Source organism: Artibeus jamaicensis, unplaced genomic scaffold (assembly GCF_021234435.1).
Source record: "Artibeus jamaicensis isolate MK-2021 breed Jamaican fruit bat unplaced genomic scaffold, CSHL_Jam_final contig_391, whole genome shotgun sequence".
Taxonomy (NCBI): Eukaryota; Metazoa; Chordata; class Mammalia; order Chiroptera; family Phyllostomidae; genus Artibeus; species Artibeus jamaicensis.
The window spans coordinates 5,132,980-5,155,458 of NW_026521814.1; the positions used below are offsets into that span (position 1 = coordinate 5,132,980).

The window sequence follows — 22,479 nt, forward strand, 5'->3', positions numbered from 1 at the left end:
TTAAGCCTATGCATATCTCTTGTGTTCATTCTCAGAACTGCTATTAAGTTGCTGTTTCTAAACTCAGCTCAAGGCCAAGCTCTAAACACCCTGGAACAGCATTTTCTGCCTGGACTTTACTTCCTTCCATACACACCCTGGTATAGCAACTGCTACCTGGTAGTTTTTGCCAACCTTGTTTGCTTATTGGAACTAACCAATCCCAGTTACCTTCTTACCATTCATTTGCATGGAGGACCTAAATGGGAACTGCATTTGTGGTTTTTTCCTTTATAAACCTTGCCTTTCTTTGTTCTCCTCAAAGTGTAATATGGATTTCTACCTGAATCTGTGCCTACAGGACTGTAATCCTTTTTGCTCAAATAAATGCTTTTTGTAAACCTCTTCTTCGGTTACCATGTCTGAGAAGAGGCTCCCCGCGTGTCTTTACACACTAAAGTGAACCACTGATCTACATAATGCTGCCCCTCTTAAATTTAACTAGTAGCAAGCAGCTCCTTACAGTGTGTATGTGATTATTCAATTTCATTCCCATAAAAATTGTTAATTGGGCACTTACTCTCCAAAAGGTACTTGTCTAATTATTCACATAAACTCTTTAATCTCATTATAATTTTAATTTTCATACATAAAAACTAAAAAAAGGAAGGATTTTTCTAAATTCCTCAAAATCATAAAATTAGTTAATATCAGAGCTAGGATTTTAGGGCAGGTATCCCATCTCCAGTAGCTGCATTCTTAACCATAACTTATGGCAGGACTTAATACAAATAACCTAAGTGTATTGAATTGGGCATTACTTTCTATTGGGGAATTAAGATTTGCCTGTTGGCCAAGGTTCATCAAGAACATATCATCACTATTCAAAGATATCTCAGGAATGAAAAAATAAGAAAGTTACAAAGAAGGGAATAAGCAATTTTAAAAAATCTGGGAAGTCAAGGGAGAGCTGAAGATCAGGGGGATTAGAGCAGGGAAGTTAGCAAGGAAGGCCAATAGAACCACTTTGGACAAAGAAAATCAGCATTTTTTAGTGGTTCAAATTGAAAACCAAGTAGTAACTAGGAACACTTAAATCTCAAGCAACTGGAGAGACTCTAGACATAGGTTTTCCTAGTGGATGGCACTTAATACCATCTCTAAGCTATCCTAGCAAATTTCTCATAAATCTTGAACTTTTATTATTTCTCATATCCAGCATATTTTCTAGTATGTTGACTGTACTCAAGATGACACACTCTGAGAAATGCCATGGAAATTTTCTCATAAAGAAGGGCATACTCTCAAAATCCATAATTTTATTTTTAATATTTTATTCATTTGTTTTTAGAGAGAGGAGAAGGAAGAAAGAAAGGAAGAGAAATATCAGTGTGTGGTTGAATCTCACACGCCCCCTACTGGGGACCTGGCCCTCAACCCAGGCATGATCCCTGACTGGGAATTGAACCAGCGAGCCTTTGGTTTGCAGGTTGGCACTCAATCTACTGAGCCACACCAACAATTTTAAATCTGAACTTCTTTTAGATGGTAATGATGACAAATTCAATAATAAACACAACACCTAACATTTGGGGGCCTTACCAACTCAACTACTGTGCTAAATAACTTTAAGAGATTAGTTTATGTATTCTTTATTGCAGGTTCCTGTATATAACCATGTAAACCATAGATATGAAATGGAAAAAAGTATATATTTTTCTCACTATAGCTATGTCATAAAGTGATAATCAAGAATATTAGAATATTATCATCAAATGGTTTTTAGCTAACAGTAGAAGGTCACATTCCATGCTTTTTTAGAAAGGGTTTATGGGGTAGGTGGCAGAATAACTTATTTTGTTCGGTAACTAATAGTTTATATACTAAATGATGTAATAAACCTCCACTGAATGCCACAGAGGATATGAATTCTTCAGAAGCATGGACTAGTACCCCAAAGGGACCACGTGGGTATTAACCCCAACAGGAATACATGTTTTACACTTGAAATGGACAAAGACAGGGGGAGGGAGATAGAAATAGGATGGATCTATGAAGCCCAAGATTGGGACTTATGTCAGGCTCTGCCTTTAACTAGCATTATAACTGTATATAAACTCACTTCCTCTTACCGAGCAGGCTTTCTCAGTTAGAAAATGAGGTGCTAAATGGTCGGATCTACAAGATTCTGTTTAAAATGTTACAATTCAGCATACTAAGAATAAGATTTTTATCAGCAACTAAGGAGATTTATGTAAGGTTAGCCATGAGCTTTGAGCAAAGGAAAACTGACCAGGTAGGAAATGATTCCCCCCAAATATCAAGATGTCTGTGTGTTCAGTGTACTGCCAAGTTACCAAAATACCTTACCCACTCGAATCCTGGCCCTTTCAGCAATGCTGTCAGCTAATTGGGGTTTTATAACTGGAGTCATTTTTAGAAAAAATGGGCTACTGAGTCAGTTTTTCATTTCTACATGAGACTAGACCCGGATAACTGCCCCTGAAAAGAATATGTAGAATCTGGTTTTCTATATTCAAAACCAAATAATAATAATAATAATAATAATAATAACCTCAACTTTTGAATTTTGGCAGTATTACTTATTCTATGCAAGGTTTTAAAAATAAAATACTTTATTCCTTATTTTGTCACCTTGCAAAGAATTTGTCTACTTAGAAACATATTTTTCCAATTTACTAATCATCTATTCACTCAGTATATATTGAGCAATTCCTATGCACCTACTACTGGTCACGAGGCTGGTATACACGCACACACAGCTGTGTATCTTTATTCTAAAGTCCACTGAAATGTATGGAGGCCAGGTTTAATATAGGGTTAAATAGATAAGGGTGTTTGGTAAATACTTGTCAAATAGTTGCAAAAGTGATGTCAAGAAAGGAAAAAAAATGAAGAGGTATTTTCAAAGACCCCATTAAATTCTGTCATAAAAATGGCTTATGATTATCATATTCCCTATTAATAAAAACATAGCTCAATAATACTTTGAATATATGCAATCAGGTATGGGAAAGGAGGATACAATACGATTTCTGTTCTCAATGAGTTTATAGTACTCTTTGATGCATACAATCATTTCTCAAAAAAAAATTAAAAATGTGAAACTAAATAACACATCCAGGAAGATGCATAATACTGCCTAAGGTTCAAAACGAGGAAAGTTCACATCTGCTAGGGGAGAAATCAGAAAGGACAGAATAGCCGCCCTTTTGAGCAGTCTGGATACTCTCTAAGCATGTGTTAATTCATTTAACCCTCACCCCACCCTATGATGTAAGGACTAATCAGTTTACAAATGAAAAAGCTGAACCTATGTCTTTAAAGACGTGTATAGCATTTTGAATGAAGGAGGAAATCCCAAGCCAATTCATTCAGATACTGAGTGTATGTAGCTTAGAAGGAAACCGGCTTGCACAGGTGTAGGAGCTCCAGGCAAACACTAGGGGACACAGTTGGTCAAGGCTGGTGGGGGCCATGAAGTGAAGGCTTCGTCAACAGTCTGTAATTCAGGAGACTTTGGGGACCAAGGATACTTTTTAAAGGAGTGACATGATTAGGATTGAACCTGAGTAAAATTAATCAGATAAGTAGATTAGAATAGATGGAAAATGGAGGCAGAGACACCAGCTAGGACTCTACTTGGAATGGTTTAGGCAAGAAGTAGTGAGTTCAAAGGTAAAGGTGATGAAAAGCAGTAGATTGAACAGACACTGTGGATAACTTACATGACTTTGTAACTGATAACAAACTGGGAATGAAGGAAGGGGAGACATAGATACCTGGTGCTTTCAAATATAGCTAATCAAGATTAAATCAATTATTAAGAGCTACTAAGTAAAACCTTACCAGAAAAACCATCAGAAAGCTGCCTTGGACACTCACACACACAAAAACTATGTATCTGTATGCAATATGAGTAAGAACTTATAAAACACAAATCTGAAAGTTCGATTCATTTCATACCAATAATGTGAAACGCATTGTGTATAAAACACTCTTACCGCTTTGCCGTATTCACTGTCTGAGTCACTGCTAAGTTCCTCAGCATTCATAATTTCCAGATCAGATTCCCCAGTTGCAATTGGCACGGTCACTGTGAGGCTGGGATTATGGATAAATGGCTGATAATCACTTTCTTCCATCAAGTATTTGTCCAGGTTTCTTCCCAAACCGCCAGGCCTATCCTTTTCCTTGTGGAAATTGTGATCCTTGCTCAATTCAGCAAGTGTGCGGTTAGAGATATAGTTTTCCTTCTTATTGTTTAGATCTTCTGCTTGTCTTATCTCTTTGGAAATCTTTGGCTTTTTGGAAAATGTTTTTAGAATAAATTCACGTAAGGTTTGTTTCACATAATTTATTCCCTTCTTTATTCTGGTCACTGCAATCTGGAGGTTGTTTGCATCAGTTTCTTCTTCACTGGCTGTAAGATTGTCTGAACTAAATGAGCTCAATAATAAAGCCAGGAATAGGTTGAGGACCTATAGCAGGGTGGAGATGGTTGTGAGAAAATAGGGAGACAAGAAATAAAGAAAATCAGCACCCTGTTCTGAAATAAAGGTCAAAACCCACACCAGCGATGAAGACCCCCACACTTCTTCACACATAGATAAGAACACATAGGAGTAGATGAGAGGCGAGACTCCTATCAGTCACTGCCTGTACTAGCTCCTGCAAACTCTGGAAGGTCAGCCATAGCCATGAGGGACCAGCAGGAGGAGCCAAGGGAACACTCCTTCGACATTAAGTCATTCTGAAATTCATTCCTGCAGCAGGAGGCCCTTGGTCAAATTCCCTTTTCTAGACCTAATCAGCCCTGCTAATGTTTACCTTTAACTAATATACATTACCAGAAGAACAAGAAGAGAAACAAGAAGAACAAGAACATTGCAACTAATGTCTATTGTGCTGAAGAAACTTAGGCCAAGTCACTTTTCCCAGAAGAGAAATGTTACTTGTTGCAACAAATGGAACATGTAATACTTGCAGACCTCCTGTAATAAAATATTCTAAGAATTGTGTCAGCTTGCAACTTAATGAGGCTTTTAAAGGAGAGAAAAGAGCCTGCCCATTGAACTCAATTCAAATGAGATAATGGCATTATGATCTGGTGGCCTCGGTGCCAATCATTTTGGCCCTGGAAGAGATTTAAAGGAGGTCAGGACAATATCCTTGAAGAAAATCCTGTCTCTGTGCAAACATATTTCTGTTGTTCCTCCCTGAGGTAGGGTTCAGGTAGACTCAGTACCATAAAATGTAAGGATTCTCACAGAGGGCTGAAAATACATAGAAAACAGAAAGGTAAGAGAATTATCCTTTCATATAAATCTATTTGCAGCCAAAATATCTACCTCATATTAATATAATAAAAATTATTAGGGAATACCTACCTACCTCCATCACGCCATTATTTATTTATTTATTTATTTTTGCGGTGAGAACATTTAACTTCTATTTTCTTAGCAATTTTCAAGTATATATAATACAGTATTATTAACTATAATCATATGCTATAAATTAGATCCCCAGAACTTATTCATCTTATAACTGGACCTTTGTACTCTCTTACCAACATCTCCTATTTCCACCACCTACCCTTAGTAACCACCATTACAGCCTCTGATTCTCTTTATTTGTTTTTTTTAAGGTTGCACACATTTCAATAATATGCTTCTATTGTGTGACATCTTCATTGAGAATGGATACTAACAATTATTTTAATTTTGTAAAAATCATAACAACATGTTAATATTCTATCCTAGTCTACTGGATATCACAAATGAAAATGAAGTTCATTTTGCATGATGTATTCATCTTCATATTAGGGAGGGAAATATAAAAACCTATTTTACTCAAAGTGCCATTCTGATTAATGTTCTTTACCAGTTTCCTTATGCAAACTTGAGCTTACTAAAATCTTATTTTTCTGAACTACCTTCTAAAACTTATGCTTTTTAAATCATTTCAATTAATTGGCAGTAAAATGACCTAAGGAATATATAAAAAAAGAAAAAAAAACATGAGAATTCTGTTTAGCATGTAGCTATAATATACAGAGGACTATATCAGGAACATAATGTTTGTTTCTTTCTTTTCAGATTCAATTCTTTATCATTAGTTATTCTTTAATCAAGAGTTGGTTATCAACTTTGTAAATTTTACTTCTGTTGTCTTTCATTGGCAAAATCTTATATAAACCATAACTATGGGTTATCTTGCAGGAAAATTAAGACAATATTACATTGTCTCTTCTGTTATTCCCTCTATTGAAATGATCAATGTTCTATTACAATTAATAGTTTTAGGCCTAACTAATCCTAAATTATAAAATAACTGGTCATATCCTCATGACAATTTTCTATGGATAATTTTAAATGTGTGAACATCTGATTACGTACCACCAGGTTTCCAATGACCATGACCATCATGTAAACAATAAGGCACATGGGCTGGCCAGCAACCTCCATGCAGTCCCACATGGTCTCTATCCACTCTCCACACAGCACGCGGAACACAATCAGGAAGGAGTGGAAGAAGTCATTCATGTGCCAACGTGGGAGCTCACAGTCGCTGTCAATCTTGCAGACACATTCTTTGTAGCTTTTACCAAAGAGCTGCATGCCGACCACGGCAAAAATGAAGACGATGATGGCCAACACCAAGGTGAGGTTTCCCAGGGCCCCCACGGAATTGCCGATGATCTTGATCAGCATGTTCAGTGTTGGCCAAGATTTTGCCAATTTGAAAACTCGGAGCTAAAAGTAAACAAAAAGCATAATATTAATTATTATGATAAATTTTAATGTTTTCAACTTTACTTTTATTTTAAGTTACAAAATACTGCCAATACCTAGCAAAAATGATTATTTGTATCTTTCATTTTCATCTATTTACAATATTTCTGTTATTTTGTTATACTTGCCACAATATAATCACCACATATATTTTTAAGGAAGTGTGTAATTTTAGTTCAGGATTTCTATAGAAGCCCCTTAACATGGTTTTGCATATAGAATTAATAATTTACCATTAATTCTATTTTCTGATGCTTTTATAAACTTTTTAATACAGACATAGGCATAAAGCCCAACATGTTAGAGAAAAAAGCTAAGGTCTTTACTTTTTTTGGTGTTTTTCTATTAGACAACAATGGTTTGGGGAACAATGATCTAATCTTTAATTATCAGATTCACAAAGAAATGAATATATTATAATGGTTTACATTCGGTAAACCATAACTTCTTACCAGGACATAAATTATTTTCCTACTGGGTAAAGAAATATTTTCTATTATGCTAGTATACACATGCATAATATGTACATGGAATATGTCTTCAAGATTCTAAAAGTAAACTCGCGTGGCTTTGAGCTTTTTAAGAGTGTTTGTTACTGAACAAACTTTATTTTATTAGATATCAGGATCTAATATTTTCTTTTGATTGAAACCTCTGAAAGTTTAAATAATAATAATCTAAAAGTGAAGAAACAGCTTTTAATCTATAGATTCTAATATAAGGTTTGTCTAGTTACCAGTCTGAATGATCGGAGAACTGATAATCCATCCACTTCTGATAGAAAAAGCTCCACTAAACTTAAAGTCACAATAACGCTGTCAAAAATATTCCATCCTACTTGGAAATACTTATATGGATCCATGGCAATTAGTTTTAAAACCATTTCAGCTGCAAAAATCCCAGTAAAGACCTAAGTGAGAAATATAATTTTTTCTGGTATTATTAGAAGGTAACAGAATCAACATAATGATGATAAATACTGTTTAGCTTTTACTGTACCTCAGACAGTGTGCCATATACTTTACAAATGTTTGTTATTATCTCGTTTAATCCTATTCACTAGGTATCATTATTCTTACAGCCCCAACATAAGCATTGCAGGGTTAAAAAGCTCTAACTCTCCTGCCAGCTCTCATTATTCTTAGACAGTACTTTAGAAGAGCACATAAAAATTCCAGATAAACAAAACATTTGACAAATAACACAGGCACTATTTGCAAATATATATATATATATATATATGGTCAACAAGTTATTCTGGAAGAAAATAAAAAGAAAACATGAATTCTGAGATTTTGAACCAGTTTTTTTTTTTTTTGGTCTGACTACTCAGAGCAATAAAAAACATGTCGACTCACTCTAAAGATTTATCAATAGAAGAGGAAAAAGTATTTAATTGACACAGTGGCAGCAAGAGCAAGACTTCCAAAGCTTTGACACAAAAGTGCATCACAAAACATTACTAATTCATGACTGTAGAATCAAAGAGCTCACTTAAAAAGGCAATAGTGAAAGACCTGTTTATGAATCATTCATAAGGCAGGTATAATTTGACCCAAAGAAACTGACCAAAGGAATTTCAAAGGGAAATGGTCAGGTCTAGAACTACGTGAGTCATCCTAAAATAATGCAGCATGGAGAAGAGCATTAGGGGGCACTCAAATTTGGAACAGTGGGAATAGATAAGGCACAGAGTGAATTCTGTGTTCACACTGAGGTAGTCAACTCAGTGAGATGGTATTGATTTTTATGATGTGAGCCTCCATCAACAATTAGAAACTAGATAATTCTGTGTTATTTTAAAGAGGAATAAAAGAAAGAAGAGTGATAACTCAGAGAGTAAAAGTGGTACAAACATTTTGACTAGAAAATTTGTAAGCATATTGGGAGAGAAGACCAACTTAGAAACACTCTTTGACTTTAAAGATCAATTGGTCTAGAACCAAGGCAAAAATGAAATGATCTGACACAGATATTCACAGAGGCATCCAGAGTGATTCATGTTTATGAAGAATGATAAGCTGGGACCCTTCGGCTATGAAGCAGAACCTTTGACTGCCTCATTCAGGTTATCAAACTGGCATTTTTTTGTTCACCATTAGGCATTAATTAAGCTAGAGTATGACCAACACTGCACACTGAAAAGATCATTTTGGCTTCATTTTACTAATCAGACCCTGTGTTTCCCTGAAGCCTGCAGATCGGTACTTACTGTATGCTGGGCTAATAAGTAGAAAATTTTTAATCATATCCCCCAAATGTGATAATGGTGTATTATTATCACTATATTACAAATAATTACTATTTTATAAATGAGGTAGTATTATTCTATTAATGAGAAAATGAAAGCTTACAGAGATTTACATATTTGTCCAAGGTCATATAACAAGTTCAAAATCAGGATTGAACCCAGTACTTGGGGATTCTGAAGGTTCAGACACTTCACCTATTAGGTCAAAACAAAGCATCCATAGTTTTTCTGAAGATATGTGGGGTATGTACTTTCAAGGAAGCTGCAATGTTATAAAATGGGTAAGAAAGCATCAAATTATCAAAGTATTAATCCCAAGAAACATGCTGACAGAAAAAAACCCTCTAACAACTCCATAAATGGTGACTCTTTATGAAAATATTGTTATATAGACCTTGATGCTACTGCAAAATTATTTTAAAATGGTATTTATCAGCAGGACTTAGACTCAGTACAATGATTCATATTGTGAATTCTGGATATGCATAACTACCTAGTCGTATACCCTTTCAACTTAAGACGAATGGCAACTGTGGCCACAAAAGGCAGAGCACACTTGTAGGGACTCACCAAATTTCCCACCGTGAGCACGTTTTTGAATTCGTCCGTCATCGGGTGATGCTCCATGGCCATAAACAGTGTGTTTAAGACTATGCAAATGGTTATAGCAAGATCTACAAAAGGATCCATTACAATTAAATTAATAAAATTTTTAAATTTTATCCAAAATGGAGAGCAGTTCCATTCCAGGAATGTGTGTGCAAATCTGTACCACCAAGGAGGACACTTTTGTCTGGACTCTTCAAGTTCTGGGAGAAAAAGGAAAAGAGAGCGAGAACATGAAATCAATCATTTGTGTGTTTTATTACTGATCAGTTACAATCAGAAATGAGTCTTCTGGTTTAGACTCTGCAAATTTAACTGTACTGTTTCCATGAAATCATAGCATTAGTACATAAATATCTTCTATCACATGTTCATTCGCTAGATCAAGCATAAATGAGGGGAAAGTAGTGAAATTAATGAGTGAAAGCAGATGTGGCATCTCTCAGAGAAACGTGTCTAATATGTGATGGTTAACAAGGCAACCTATGTTCTTTAAGGGAGAACTGTATCTTTTCCATGAATATACGTACTCCCCCATGTATCCTTCATCCCACAACAACAATAAAAAATTCTACTCTATCCCAAAAAGCTCACACCAGTTCACAGGTAAAAACAATCTCAGAACGAGGAGTCTAGAAATTATTTATTCAGTGATGCATACAATCGATATTTCATACCATTAACCTATTTGCTTCTCACCATAAATTTAGGAGGTGGGTAGAAACTTTGTTGGGTGAGCTGGTAGCCTTTGCACAAGGTAGGAACTACAGCATATTTTGCAGAGAGAGAATGGGGACCAGCACATATAAAAGTTGTCACCTTTGACTCTCTTCTCAATGCATGTTAAGGTCTAACCACTATTATATTCCCTAATCTGCTTTCCTGAATGCCTTTTCATCATCATTTTAACAGATGTCCTGCCACATGTTAATATTTTATGATTTTATAGAATGGATTCAGATGCAGCAACTTATTTGGAAGTGTGTATTAATTTCTCATATATTAGAGAGATGATAAATTCAGAGAGAGTAGGTAAAGTTTCTATGATTAAAAAGTGGGAGAACCACACAACCCTGGGTTCACCTAGGTTCTTCATTAATTACCATTAAGCTATTTATCTTTGAAAGGTCATATCATCATCTCATGCTTATCTTTAATTGTTGGGAACTGCTCTGCCACGTTTCAGGAGTTGTGACTACCCCCATGGATAAGGCTGAGTGAGTGACCTCTGGAATATGAGCCACTAAGGAGACAAAGTTTATCTCTGCTTCATCCCCCAGCCCCCAAAGCATGGTCAGATATCAGAGACGGGTAAGATCCCTCAAAGGAGGGGCAACCTAAGCCAGACACGATCGCGTGGGAGGCCATCACGAAAGGACTTGGGGGACTGCAACAAAGAGCGAGTGATGGACCCTCACCCCCCCCACACTATTCTGACATAGCCCAGTCCCCAGTGCTTCCTGGCTCTAATCCACTTAAGTCTAAAAACCTATGATGGCAGAGGTGGTGCAGCCCCTTGCTAGCTAAAGCAGAATCCGGGGTGATCTGGCATAAGAAAGAATTCCTAGCAATCCTGTCAAGCCTGCTTTGCTAAGATTGTTTTTAGTTAAATGATAAAGGCCCAAGCATAAAATAAGTTTGTTTTCCCAAAGTCTCATAGCCCTTTAACTAACAGACCCTGACTCGAAAGAAGCCCTAATAGTTCTTTGTATGCTGTCTACTGTTTACTGCCTGACAATGATGAATAAGCTATACACTGAACTCCTGTGCAAAAAACCCAATAAAAGCCTGTCTAGGCAAGGGTCAGCATGCTCTCCCCTTGAGAGAGTCGCCAGGCTGTTCTGAGGCGCTCCCCACTTGAGGGAGTAGCCGTGCTCTCCCTTTCCCTCCACAGGACTCGGTAATCCAAGTGAATTTGTCTCCTGTCTCATCCATGACGCCGCAGGCACTGTGAGCCATCATTTAATCACAAATAATTTTATCCATTTTAAGCACATAAAGATGATTCCATGAGTGTTCATTGGTTATCTTTATCATTGCATAAAATTCTTTGAATTCTTCCTGAGAACTTCATGTATTGATCAGAATTTATTTGGATTTTATTTAAAAATCTGTAAAGAGATTTTTTAAATAATTTATTTTTTAACCCTCACCCAAAGATATGTTTATTGATTTCAGAGATAGTGAGAGAGAAAGAAAAAGAGAGAAACATTGTTGTGAGAGCAGAACATCAATCGGTTGCCTCCTACACATGCCCCAACCAGGAATCAAAACCTAGGTATGTGCCCTGTCTAGGAATTGGACCTGCAAACTTTTGATACAAGGGACAACATTCCAATTAACTGAGCCACCCAGCCATGGCACTAAAGAGAATATTATTACATACCTTCTACGGTGTTTGTCAGTATGCTCGCTCTGCTCATTGCTCTTTGTCTGAGTTGGGGATCATTCAACATATCTTCAGAAAAGAGATAAGAACTGGAATGTCGCTTTTTGTGTATTTGATTGGTTGTACCCTAAAAATACAGTTAAAATTTAAAACAATACTTCTAATAAATTATAGGTATAAAATAAAATCTGGCATAAGTAGCTGTAATGAGTAATTAAAGGTACAGATGCAATTGTTGGGCTCAAGTCATGGTTCTGCTACTTACTGGCAACATCGTACAAGAGTTACTTGACCCTTCTCGGTTTCATTATTAGTAAAATGAGGATAATCATAGTACTTGACTTACATTCTTGCTATAAGGAGTATAACAAATTAATACATAGGAAATAAAAAACTAACTGAGCTGCTTTCGTTGTTATAATCACTATCATCCTCTCTCTTTCTGGGTCTCCAATGTATTCAGGTAGTTTTACTCTGTAAGAATCACATGAAAACAGCTAAACAAGTGTTCTGGGGTGTGTGCGTAAAGGGAGAGGATCTTAGAATTCTCAGAGGAATTTCTTTAATTGTTCTTTGTTGAGGTAACAGCACTAATGGAGGCAACTGTAATGATTGTTTCTTAGTGCCAAGGCAGAGCTCATAGTAAATGACTCAATTTGAAAAAGAAAAGTAAGACTGGTAGGAGCTGTAGCAAAGCAAAGAACATAAGCTCCATCTAAAAGAGACCACTGTTTAGTTCAAAGGATTGCTGCCATGCAGGAATATGAGCTCAGTTTTACCAGGTATATTCATTTTTATGTGAAATACCTTATTTCTAAATCTTGGCAACTCATTCAAAGTTAAAACACTATGCCAGTTCAGAGCAGGTCAACAATATACACACATGCTCACATAATACATATTTAAATACAAACAACTATACAACTTTACATTTATCATCCCTCCAGCCACTATCAATCTATATGCTAGTATGTGTTAAATACATACATGTATCTATATACCTACGTATACACCATTTACAAGTGTATATGAATGGTTTTAGGATTGTAAATTTATATAGTTGTTTATATATATATGTATGTGTGTGTATATATTAAAACACAGACACACAGGCATACATATGCCCATGTGTGTATGCCCGTACATAAGCATCTGCATGATCATGGACATATATATACCTATGGTGGCTTTTGTAGAGATTTCTCTATAACCATGTTTTCTCTGATACAGTCTCTACTTTCTGATTTCCAGAAGCAGAGATTTCTCTTTCTTCAAGACAAGACTATATTTAATCAACAATTAAACAATATCAATTGTTTAGTCAACAATTCAAATGAAGTGAAGATATTTCATATAAAAAATGAAATGATCTCCACATTTGATATAAATGATATAATCTTTTACAGATAATAAACATTGAAAAGCAAAACAACAAAGATCCGATTCCACAAATTTATCATGCTCATTCGATAAGGAAAATGCCTTGACAGAGGGCAGAAGCTGTATCATGCAAGGAAAGAGGTCAGGTGCTACCTAAAAGCACATGCATTCATTCAAATGGAAACGTGTGGCCACGGCTTTGATGGAACTTTCGTCTCACTTGGAATGCTACGTTATCTTCAAATTTGGACATATGGATAAGCATCATGAGTTCAAAGCTTGTCAGGCTAACTGAAGACCTTGCTGATACTTAGTGAAGGCAGCCTACCGTAGGGTCTTAAAGAGGTAATCTGGAAGCTCTAAAAACTAGAAAGAGCTCACTTTCAAACCTAATCAGGACTTTTAACCACTCAATGATTGAAATTGCTGAAACTAAATTCTTGAAATTGTTGCTTTGTTTCTTTTTGCGGGTATGTTTGCATTAATGTGTGTTCTGATGTTGTTTTGTGCATAGATTCCTGACCACTGAGTATTTTTTAAATTGAAAACAGTAAATTTCATTTGTGTATGGGGAAAAGCACAACCCTTCTAAATTATTTCCACGTTATGAAGCCGACCACACATTGGACTGAGAGCAAAATGGAGCAGCTTAGAGCTCAAGCTCTGACACGGAGGGCCGCTGCTCAAACTTCAGGACTACGATGTGTTAGCTTCATTTCTCTGTGCCTCAGTTTCCCCTTTGTATACCTCATAGGACTGTTGTGAATCCTAAGTACATGTTTGCTATTGTTCTTACTATTATTACTAACTCAAATAAGATCCCTTGCAACAAGGTATGATATATTCAAGCAGTAACTTGAAAAACATAGCAGAAGGTGGCAAATAATCCAAATTTCCTTACGAAAATGAGATTTATATCAGCTACTACAATCAGTATTATTATTGCATTTCCTATGCTGATATGTATCTTTTCTAAATTGCTTTATAAAGGGATGGCTTATGATCTTTGAGTATAATACAGATAGATAAGAAACTTTTTCAAAATGGGGTTTTATATTGAGTCATGCTTTATACCTTAAACTAATATTAAATATCAATGATACCTCAATTTTTTAAAATGAAGTTTTAAAAATCTGAATTATATGCATATAGAACATAGTAAAAGGATTAGGTTAATGAGTTAAAGGTATGTTTCTACAGAAAAAGTATGGCAAAATGCAGAGCCATTCAGAGGACCAAAGGAGGCCCCTCCAGCAAATAAGATCGCCTGATGCAAGAACAAGGGTCGAGCCATGCCTGAGCTATTTAAAACGTCCTTACGCTGTCATCAGAAGTTGCCTTATCTATTATCACCTCTGGAAGAAGCTGTCCATTGGGGAGCATGAGGGCTGAGGGTCCATCAACCAGGGAGACCACACCATTGCAGTCCACGGCGCTGTTCATCTTCCTGTTCACCGGCAGCATTGGGGGGGACCTACTGGCTGGGCTGATGTTGCTGCTGCTGCGCTCCCGGGGCCTGTGGGGCACGAACAATGAGCCCCTTCTGCTCTCATTGTCTCCGAAAATGCTGTGCTCATCGTCGGCAAATTCAGTCTCAGATCCGATATCTTTTCCTCGACCTATGAAACTGAAAAGGCTTGTTCTGCTGCTGCGCCTTTGAGGAAGCAAGGAGCCGCGAATACTGAGGGGCGACTGCAGGGTGAAAGAAAAGATGACATCTGTCTGCTGGAGCACTTAAAAACAGAAGTGCATTTCACATAATTATCGTGGAAATCACTGACCCGAGAGCAGGCGGCCCTATACTAGTTTAAAAGAAACACATTTCAAAACAAGTTAGTTTGTAAGAAGATGAATTCTTCCCAACAAGGACGGAAAGGCTGAGAGAATCCATCCTTTCAACACCAGCTAATTATTTGCTCCTGAACAGCTATTTGCTGTTCTGGCCTGGAATGACCTCACCACTCTTTCTGTGCCATTCATTTTGCTATAAAGGACATAACACTTCAAAAAATAATTTTGTATCGATACCTGTTATTTAGATTTTCATATATCAGTCCTAAAGTTCCATAAGTATTAAACTCTTAGTTTATTTATATGTTGTATGTTTCTTTGCATTCCATTGCTTAGAACTCTACCTTATATATTGAGAGCTCAGTGAAGGTGTTTTAAAAAAGACCTTTTAATACTACTGAGTTTACAAAGTCATAAAGTATCAGAACTTGGAAAAGAAGTTGTCCAAAATATTGGACATAAAGAACAAAGAACATAAAGAACATAAAGGGGGAAAATTCATAAAGAACAAAGAGGGGGAAAAGTCATGTTTGTACAACTCATGTCTAGGATAAACTGAAGTTTGGTGTCTATAAACCAAACTTACTGCACATTCTTTGCAAGTACCTAACTCAATAAATGTTGATGCTTACTATAGAGTCAAGGACAAAAGGGCAGGCATAGTCAGTAATGAAAAATGGCATAACAACATCATTGCCCTGAAACTAGCTTGGACTGCTCTTGTCATATTTTTGTTGATATTACATATATCCCAGTTCTGTTTGCCCAGCTTAATCATGAAGTCTTTGAAGGCAGGGACGCTATCTTTTATTTCTATGCATATCTGACAGGGTCCTACAGACTTAAGTCTTAGAAGCTGGGACATTTAAATGAAGACATGGGAGAGAAGAATGTAAGTGTGAGTGAGTCACTGAAAAGCTGACTGAGGGCAGTAGAGAGGACAAGGGAACATTTGGGGGGTGGGTGGCACCTCAGCTAATGAGTAAAGAATGGGAGGTACTGTGCTGGGAGGGAAACAAGAAAGAAAATCATCCCATTTATAGAAAACCATGTGTACTAAGTAACAAAGGCACAAAAGTTCAGGGCATGTGGGTGAACATGGAAAATCATGGTGGACTGAGTGCACTTGAAAGGCACAGAAAGGTAGGAAAGGAGGCTGGATAACAATAACATGTGGGGCTTGGTAACGTGGGTCTTTTTCTCTAGGCGGCAGTCATTCAACAGCATTTTTTCCTTCCTTGATTTGAGCAGAGGGGCAGCTTTGATTTAGAAAAAGTATTTGCATGAGTGTGCAATGGTTCATCACAAGGTTTGTGGGCAGAAAGACCTGAAATATGGAGGTTTCAGCAGAAAAAGGAAAAAAATGAAAATAGAAATTCCACACAAGCAGAAACAACAGACTATGGGACTAGATGTTAATATATGATGCAGTTGAATGTGAAGGCTATCATGTTAAATAAGTACTATTCAGGCAATTTATATCCTACAGTGGTGAAGAAGAGAGAAAATACTAGTCTAAGGTTAGTTTTTAACCAATATGGGCATCATTACAAAACACAGACTAAATAAAAATGTAGAAGTTAATCTATAGCGTAGATATTTTTTTATTTCTACAGTGGTTCTTGTGAATATTGTTTTGAAAATGTGTTCATTGGGGAAGATATAACAGTTCTCAAACTACAAGCTCCGTATAAACTAAAATAAAAAACTACATACATCCAAATTCTTTCTATAAACACCTAGCAATCAATAGGTCTGTACCTAAAAACATACCAATGACGTCACCTCCTCTCCTCTCCTGGTGCCCCTGCCCTCAGAGTGGAATATTCTGCTGTCTATTCCTAGCTCTGGTGACACGCATTTGGTAGGGTCAGTGGTACCTGATTAGGGGTAGACAATCGCTTTTCACGGGCTCGCCTGCGACCTTCAACACCAAGGTGGAAACTTTTTCTCCTGATACTCTCCTCTGATTCTGATTTGGACAATTTCTCATCGTCTCCCTTCTCTTCCCCACTGGAGAGCTTCTTTTGATTCTTTTTCTTTCTTCTGTTTCTCCTTTCTTTAGCACTTTTAGAACTCAGTTTGGATGTTTCCGAAGAACTCTCGGAGAGGCCCATAATCCGGCTTCTCCTGCTACTTGGATATTCGGCTGCTGCCATTGCTATTGCCTGTTGGATCCAGATGCCACACATATGGTGAGTCATTTCCGCAGTCTGGGAAATCTGACGACAGGGCACCTCTCTACCCTGAATTTAATTATATCGTGCATATAACATGGCCCTTGTATGGGAAGAAACGTCCTTTTCTTTACACTTTGACCAAATGGGTTACAAACTACTTTATTGCTTGGAATAAAGCTCCATTGTGCTTTGGAATGAAACTATTACATAGTATTACTATATTTATAGTAAAGAAATTTTAAGTAGTATATGTGAAAGTTTTACCAGGTAATTTTGAGACATAAAGCATAAACAATGTGATAAAATAATTAGCATATCTTGTCCAGGTGATTAACTTAATATCATCAAAATAATCAGAGCCTCTATAGTTTAGTAAAGAATAAGTTGTCTGAAAATTAAAATTAATTACTACAAAATAATATTTCCAAGCAATATAAGAGACTTTTAGGAGTTCCCTAGGAAATTACTGGGATAACTAATGCTGCCTATCTCTTTATTTTAAAAAATCCTGGTGAAAAATTAGAAAATCAAGATATTTTGAATAAAAAATAAAAATTATTAATAATCTTACATCTCCAAAATAATTGGTCTTACTATTTCTTCCAGTCTTTATATACATAGTTTTTAAATTGTTTCTATCTCATACTCAATTTTATATGCTACTACTTAACACATTGTTATTTCAACACTCTTTTCCTTTGGTAATATTCTTAATACACATAATTTTATTGTCCAAAAATACTCCAGGATACAAAAAGTATCACAATCCACTTAACCATCTGTTATTTTTGAAAATTTAAATACTTCTAGATGTTTAATATTATTAAAATACTGCAATGAACATCTTTCTGCATTAAAGTTTCTCTGCATTATAGATTGCCACTCTCTCTCTAATAGGTTAGATTCCTTGGAGAGATTTTACTCGGTCAAACCATCAAATGAGTTTTAAGACTCATGCAGAATATTTGGAATTTTGGTTCTTTTAGTATAAACCTTCTCAAACCTTTCCACTGAAGTACCCATTTAGAGAGAGAATTAAGGGGAAATCCTCAAAAATGTATGACAGACTAAAGTGGCTAAAACCAAAAGTATAATTTCTTAACATCTCACATTTTATTTTAAATAGTCCTACAACACTGACAAAAAAGTAATGCACATTTTGCTTTCTACCTCATAAAATATCTGTTAACTTTAACATTAAAACATTTTCCCCTAAACCTTTGTGTACAGTTGTTCTGGGGAAATCCATCATGTTTTAGGACTTTGCATAAAGCCACAGATACTGAGGAATCATAGGTAACGGGTTTAGGAGGAACAGCTTAGAACGTTCTCTGTGTCAGAGTGAGCTGAGTATGGAGAGAGTAGACTGGGTTGGATGTCACATCCAGAACTGGTTCCTTGGAACCACACCAGAATGAATATGTAGTTTATGCCAGGGAATCCATCAAGGACATTCATGCTGGGGAAGGCTGAGCATAGCCCACAGGCCTCCATTCTTCCCCTTTGCACTTGTATTTCTAGGAAGAATTTTAAGCCAAATAACAATACCTCAGCTTCTTCTTGTTCTTTTTTAAGTCGGTCTAACATCTGTTGAAATTCTAGCTCTTTCTGCTTAGCTTCTTCGATGTTTGCCTGGTTCTGTTCTTCATAGGCCATGGCCACCACAGCCAGGATCAAGTTTATTAGATAAAAGGAGCCCAGGAAAATCACCACAACAAAGAAGATCATGTAGGTTTTCCCAGCTGCACGCAGTGTCTAGGGGAAAATGGAAATTATTATTTTAATAACTGAAAGGTTTTATTGTAAATTATTTCAATTTGAATGGGGTAAATTGGGCAGTTCTGCATAATCTGATGATTTCAAAATATAAAGAGATAAAATCATGGCAAACAGTATTAAAATACATACTTTTCAGTATAAAGTATATAGCAATCCATTAAACTTGTACTAAAATTAGATATAATTCTTGATTATTATTAAGTAAAATAATCCCAAATTTTTCCCCAATCTAAAAATTATTCAAAAACTAGCTGCTTTGCTTATTTTCAAATTATGGAAACCAAATAATGTCTATAATCCTTTTTAGTGTTAAATTTCTACAGTATCTTTACCAAGAATTATTAGTGATGAACATATAGTGTGTGAACATAAAATTATGTTCACACAAGGTAGATAACCCTATCATATGAGCTTATTTATTTTAATCAATATATACGAAGAATTTAAAAATAACATAAATGGTAAAGATAATTAAAGTGGTACAGATATTAAATAAAAAATAAGTCTCTTCTATCTCTGATACCTAGTTACTCAAATTCTTGTTCTGTCAGTTACTGTTGTTAGTGACGTCTTGTCTTGGATAGATTCTTAGTTTATAGTGTAATTGTTAGCTCACCAGGCATAGTCATTTTAATTTCCATAGAAATTTCCATGTTACCCTCTCTGTTGTTTCCTAGGAATGTGTGAGAATGTCTTCCTCTACATATCTCAGACAGACAGTATTTCTCTTTGGATCTATTCTTTCTCTTTGTCATCCTGACAGGTAAAAAAAACTGTATGTCTCTGTCATTTTAATTTGCCGAAAAAGTGAGTGTCTTTTTACATACTTAAAAAGTCATGTGTATTTCTTCTTTTCTGTATATTTATATCATTTTCATATTTATCTATAATATTTTCAGAAATTAAATAAACAAAAAACAGGCAAAAAGAAGAATCTATGGTAAGTTGAGAAAAATGATTTGTTATACTTATAATACTGAATAATCATTTTTGATCTCCTTGATTTGGGGGAAAAGATAGAGCCCCCAGATCCAAGAGGATCACATCACAGTGGAAGGAGATGCCCGTGTGGATCATCAGTTATGGTCTAAGAGACGGATGCTATAAACTGAAGAATATTCAAAAAGCATGAAAGTCTCAAACAAGAAGCAATTGAATTGGAAGAGGAGAATTTGGAGAAGTGAACTGAGTCCTTAATTCTTGCATTCATTTACTAAGGTTGCCATAACAGAAAGCTGCAGACTGAGTGGCTTAAATAACAGAAATGTCTTTCTCGCGGTCTGAAGGCTGGCAGTTCAACACTGAAGTGTTGGCATGGATGGTTTCTCCTGAGGTCTCGCTTTGACTTGCAGATGGCCACCTTCTTGCTGAGCCCTCATGTGGCATTTTCTCTGTGTGTGTCTCTCTGCTGTCTCTCATGCTCTTGGCTTAATCTCCTTTTCTCATAAGAACATTAGTCACACTGAATTAGGATCCACCCTAACAGACTAATTTTAACTCAGTTACCTCTTTAAAGGCTCTAACTCCAAATACCATCACTCTAAGGTAATAGAATTTAGGAATTCAACATATAAATTTGGGGACATACAATGCAGCTTATAACAATTGTACATGGGAGTTAAAAAAATGAAGTGTGATGAGCATCGGACAGCCCAATTTTCAGGGCACTCCGAGCAGAAAGGTGTGTGCAAAGCAGAGTTTTTTTAAAAGAGGTGTGAGAGAACATTGCTGCATATTCCTTGCTATTTACTTAGGATACTATGAGATGCTACATTTACAAAGGGGAGAAGAGATTTAGAGATCAAATAAGTCCAGGAAAGATAAAAGAATAATTTATGACTCAAGAACTAACCATTCTAATAGTGCTGGAGGTTAAAAAAAATGTCTAACTTTAGTAATAAGACAATAGAGTTTTCTACATTCTAAATTGAATAAAGTATTCAATGTTAGGGAAGAAACATACTTCAGATTATTCAATGAATGCAACAAATAAAAACATTCATTTTTCTTGGCACTCACCTGTTGATAAAGGTTTTCCCAGTAATCCTGGGTCATTAGTCTAAACAAGGCTAAGAAGGCCCAGCCAAAATTGTCAAAGCTGGTGTAGCCATAGTCTGGGTTTCTGCCTCCTTTCTGGCATGTGTACCCTTCTGGACACTGACTACATAAGAAAAAGAACAACACAAGTCAGAGTGTCTCAGGATGCAAGTTGAATAGTTCTACAGAAAAGTGAGAAACTCAAGGTTCCTTTTCTAGGGGGACAATATTGAATACTGATGAAGACCACATTATTTGGAGTTAGAAAGAACTGGGTTTGAATCTCACCCCAATTATTTACTAGTTGGTAACTTTGTCAAATTAAATTTTTCCAAGGCCCAGTGTCCTCTGTCTGTAAAAACAAGATAGTAACACTTATCTCAAAAAGTTGAGATTATGTTTAAAGAAGATAATATATGCAAATTACCTAGCCTAGGTCCTGCCCATAGAAAGTATTTAATAAACAGTAGTTGCTATTAGTATCGTCATCACCATCAAAACTTAAAAACATGTACCAGATTTGGTCCATAAAGATTGATACAGACCTCTAAAAAACTGTGTCCTCCCCTCTCAAAATTATTCTTTTTTTTAAATTTAATTATTGTTCAGGTTCAAAACTATTCTTGATGTGAATTAGAATCAAGAATGATCAAAGCATAGTAATTGTGTAAGGTCTGTAGCCTTAAGAATTTTTCTTCCTAAAATTGGTGGATTGGTATCTATGATGCCATATAAACAGTGTCCAGAGATGTCTTAGGGAGCAGCAGCCTTATCTGTACTTTTATCTTCCCAGTGCACACACAGCCTGGTGAAAAAGCTGTCAGGCAAGAGGGGAGAAGGACAAAACTCGACAGCAGAAATGAAGTTGGTGTGTAGGAGAAACAGCAAGATGGATATCCGCATTAATAGGAAATTCTTAAAATATCTTTAACCAACCCCATGGGATCCTCATTTATTTTTATTTTTATTTTTTTAGAGTGGTGAAAATGTCATTGCATTGAGTCACCTGAGTCATACTTGATTTAAAAAATGAGTAGGATTTGAGGATGGAAAGAAAATTTGATTTTGTCACCCTTCTTTCCAGAAAGGAGAAAGGCTAGAAACTAAGCAATCGAACTTTGGTGGGGATTTCTGGAAGTAATTTTTTTTCTACTGTCTTTAGAGTTATATAACATGTACCTTGTTTTTATTTAAGCACTACCTCCAATTCTTACTTTTAATGGTGTATAGTAACTCTGAACATTATAAAGTCTGAACTCACTGTGGGACAGA

General features: G+C 36.0%; 1 protein-coding gene across 1 annotated transcript in view; it reads right to left on the reverse strand.

The window, feature by feature from the left end:
- SCN9A (sodium voltage-gated channel alpha subunit 9) overlaps positions 1-22,479 on the reverse strand; it is a 137,461-nt gene that overhangs the window by 52,038 nt on the left and 62,944 nt on the right. Inside the window, exons 9-17 of the mRNA XM_053665234.1 lie at positions 21,190-21,331; positions 18,940-19,146; positions 17,092-17,379; positions 14,774-15,112; positions 12,038-12,167; positions 9,616-9,854; positions 7,531-7,704; positions 6,399-6,755; positions 4,005-4,481 (exon numbers count right to left, since the gene is read on the reverse strand). Of these exons, the coding sequence (XP_053521209.1) occupies positions 4,005-4,481; positions 6,399-6,755; positions 7,531-7,704; positions 9,616-9,854; positions 12,038-12,167; positions 14,774-15,112; positions 17,092-17,379; positions 18,940-19,146; positions 21,190-21,331 (2,353 nt within the window). The remainder of the gene's footprint in view (positions 1-4,004; positions 4,482-6,398; positions 6,756-7,530; positions 7,705-9,615; positions 9,855-12,037; positions 12,168-14,773; positions 15,113-17,091; positions 17,380-18,939; positions 19,147-21,189; positions 21,332-22,479) is intronic.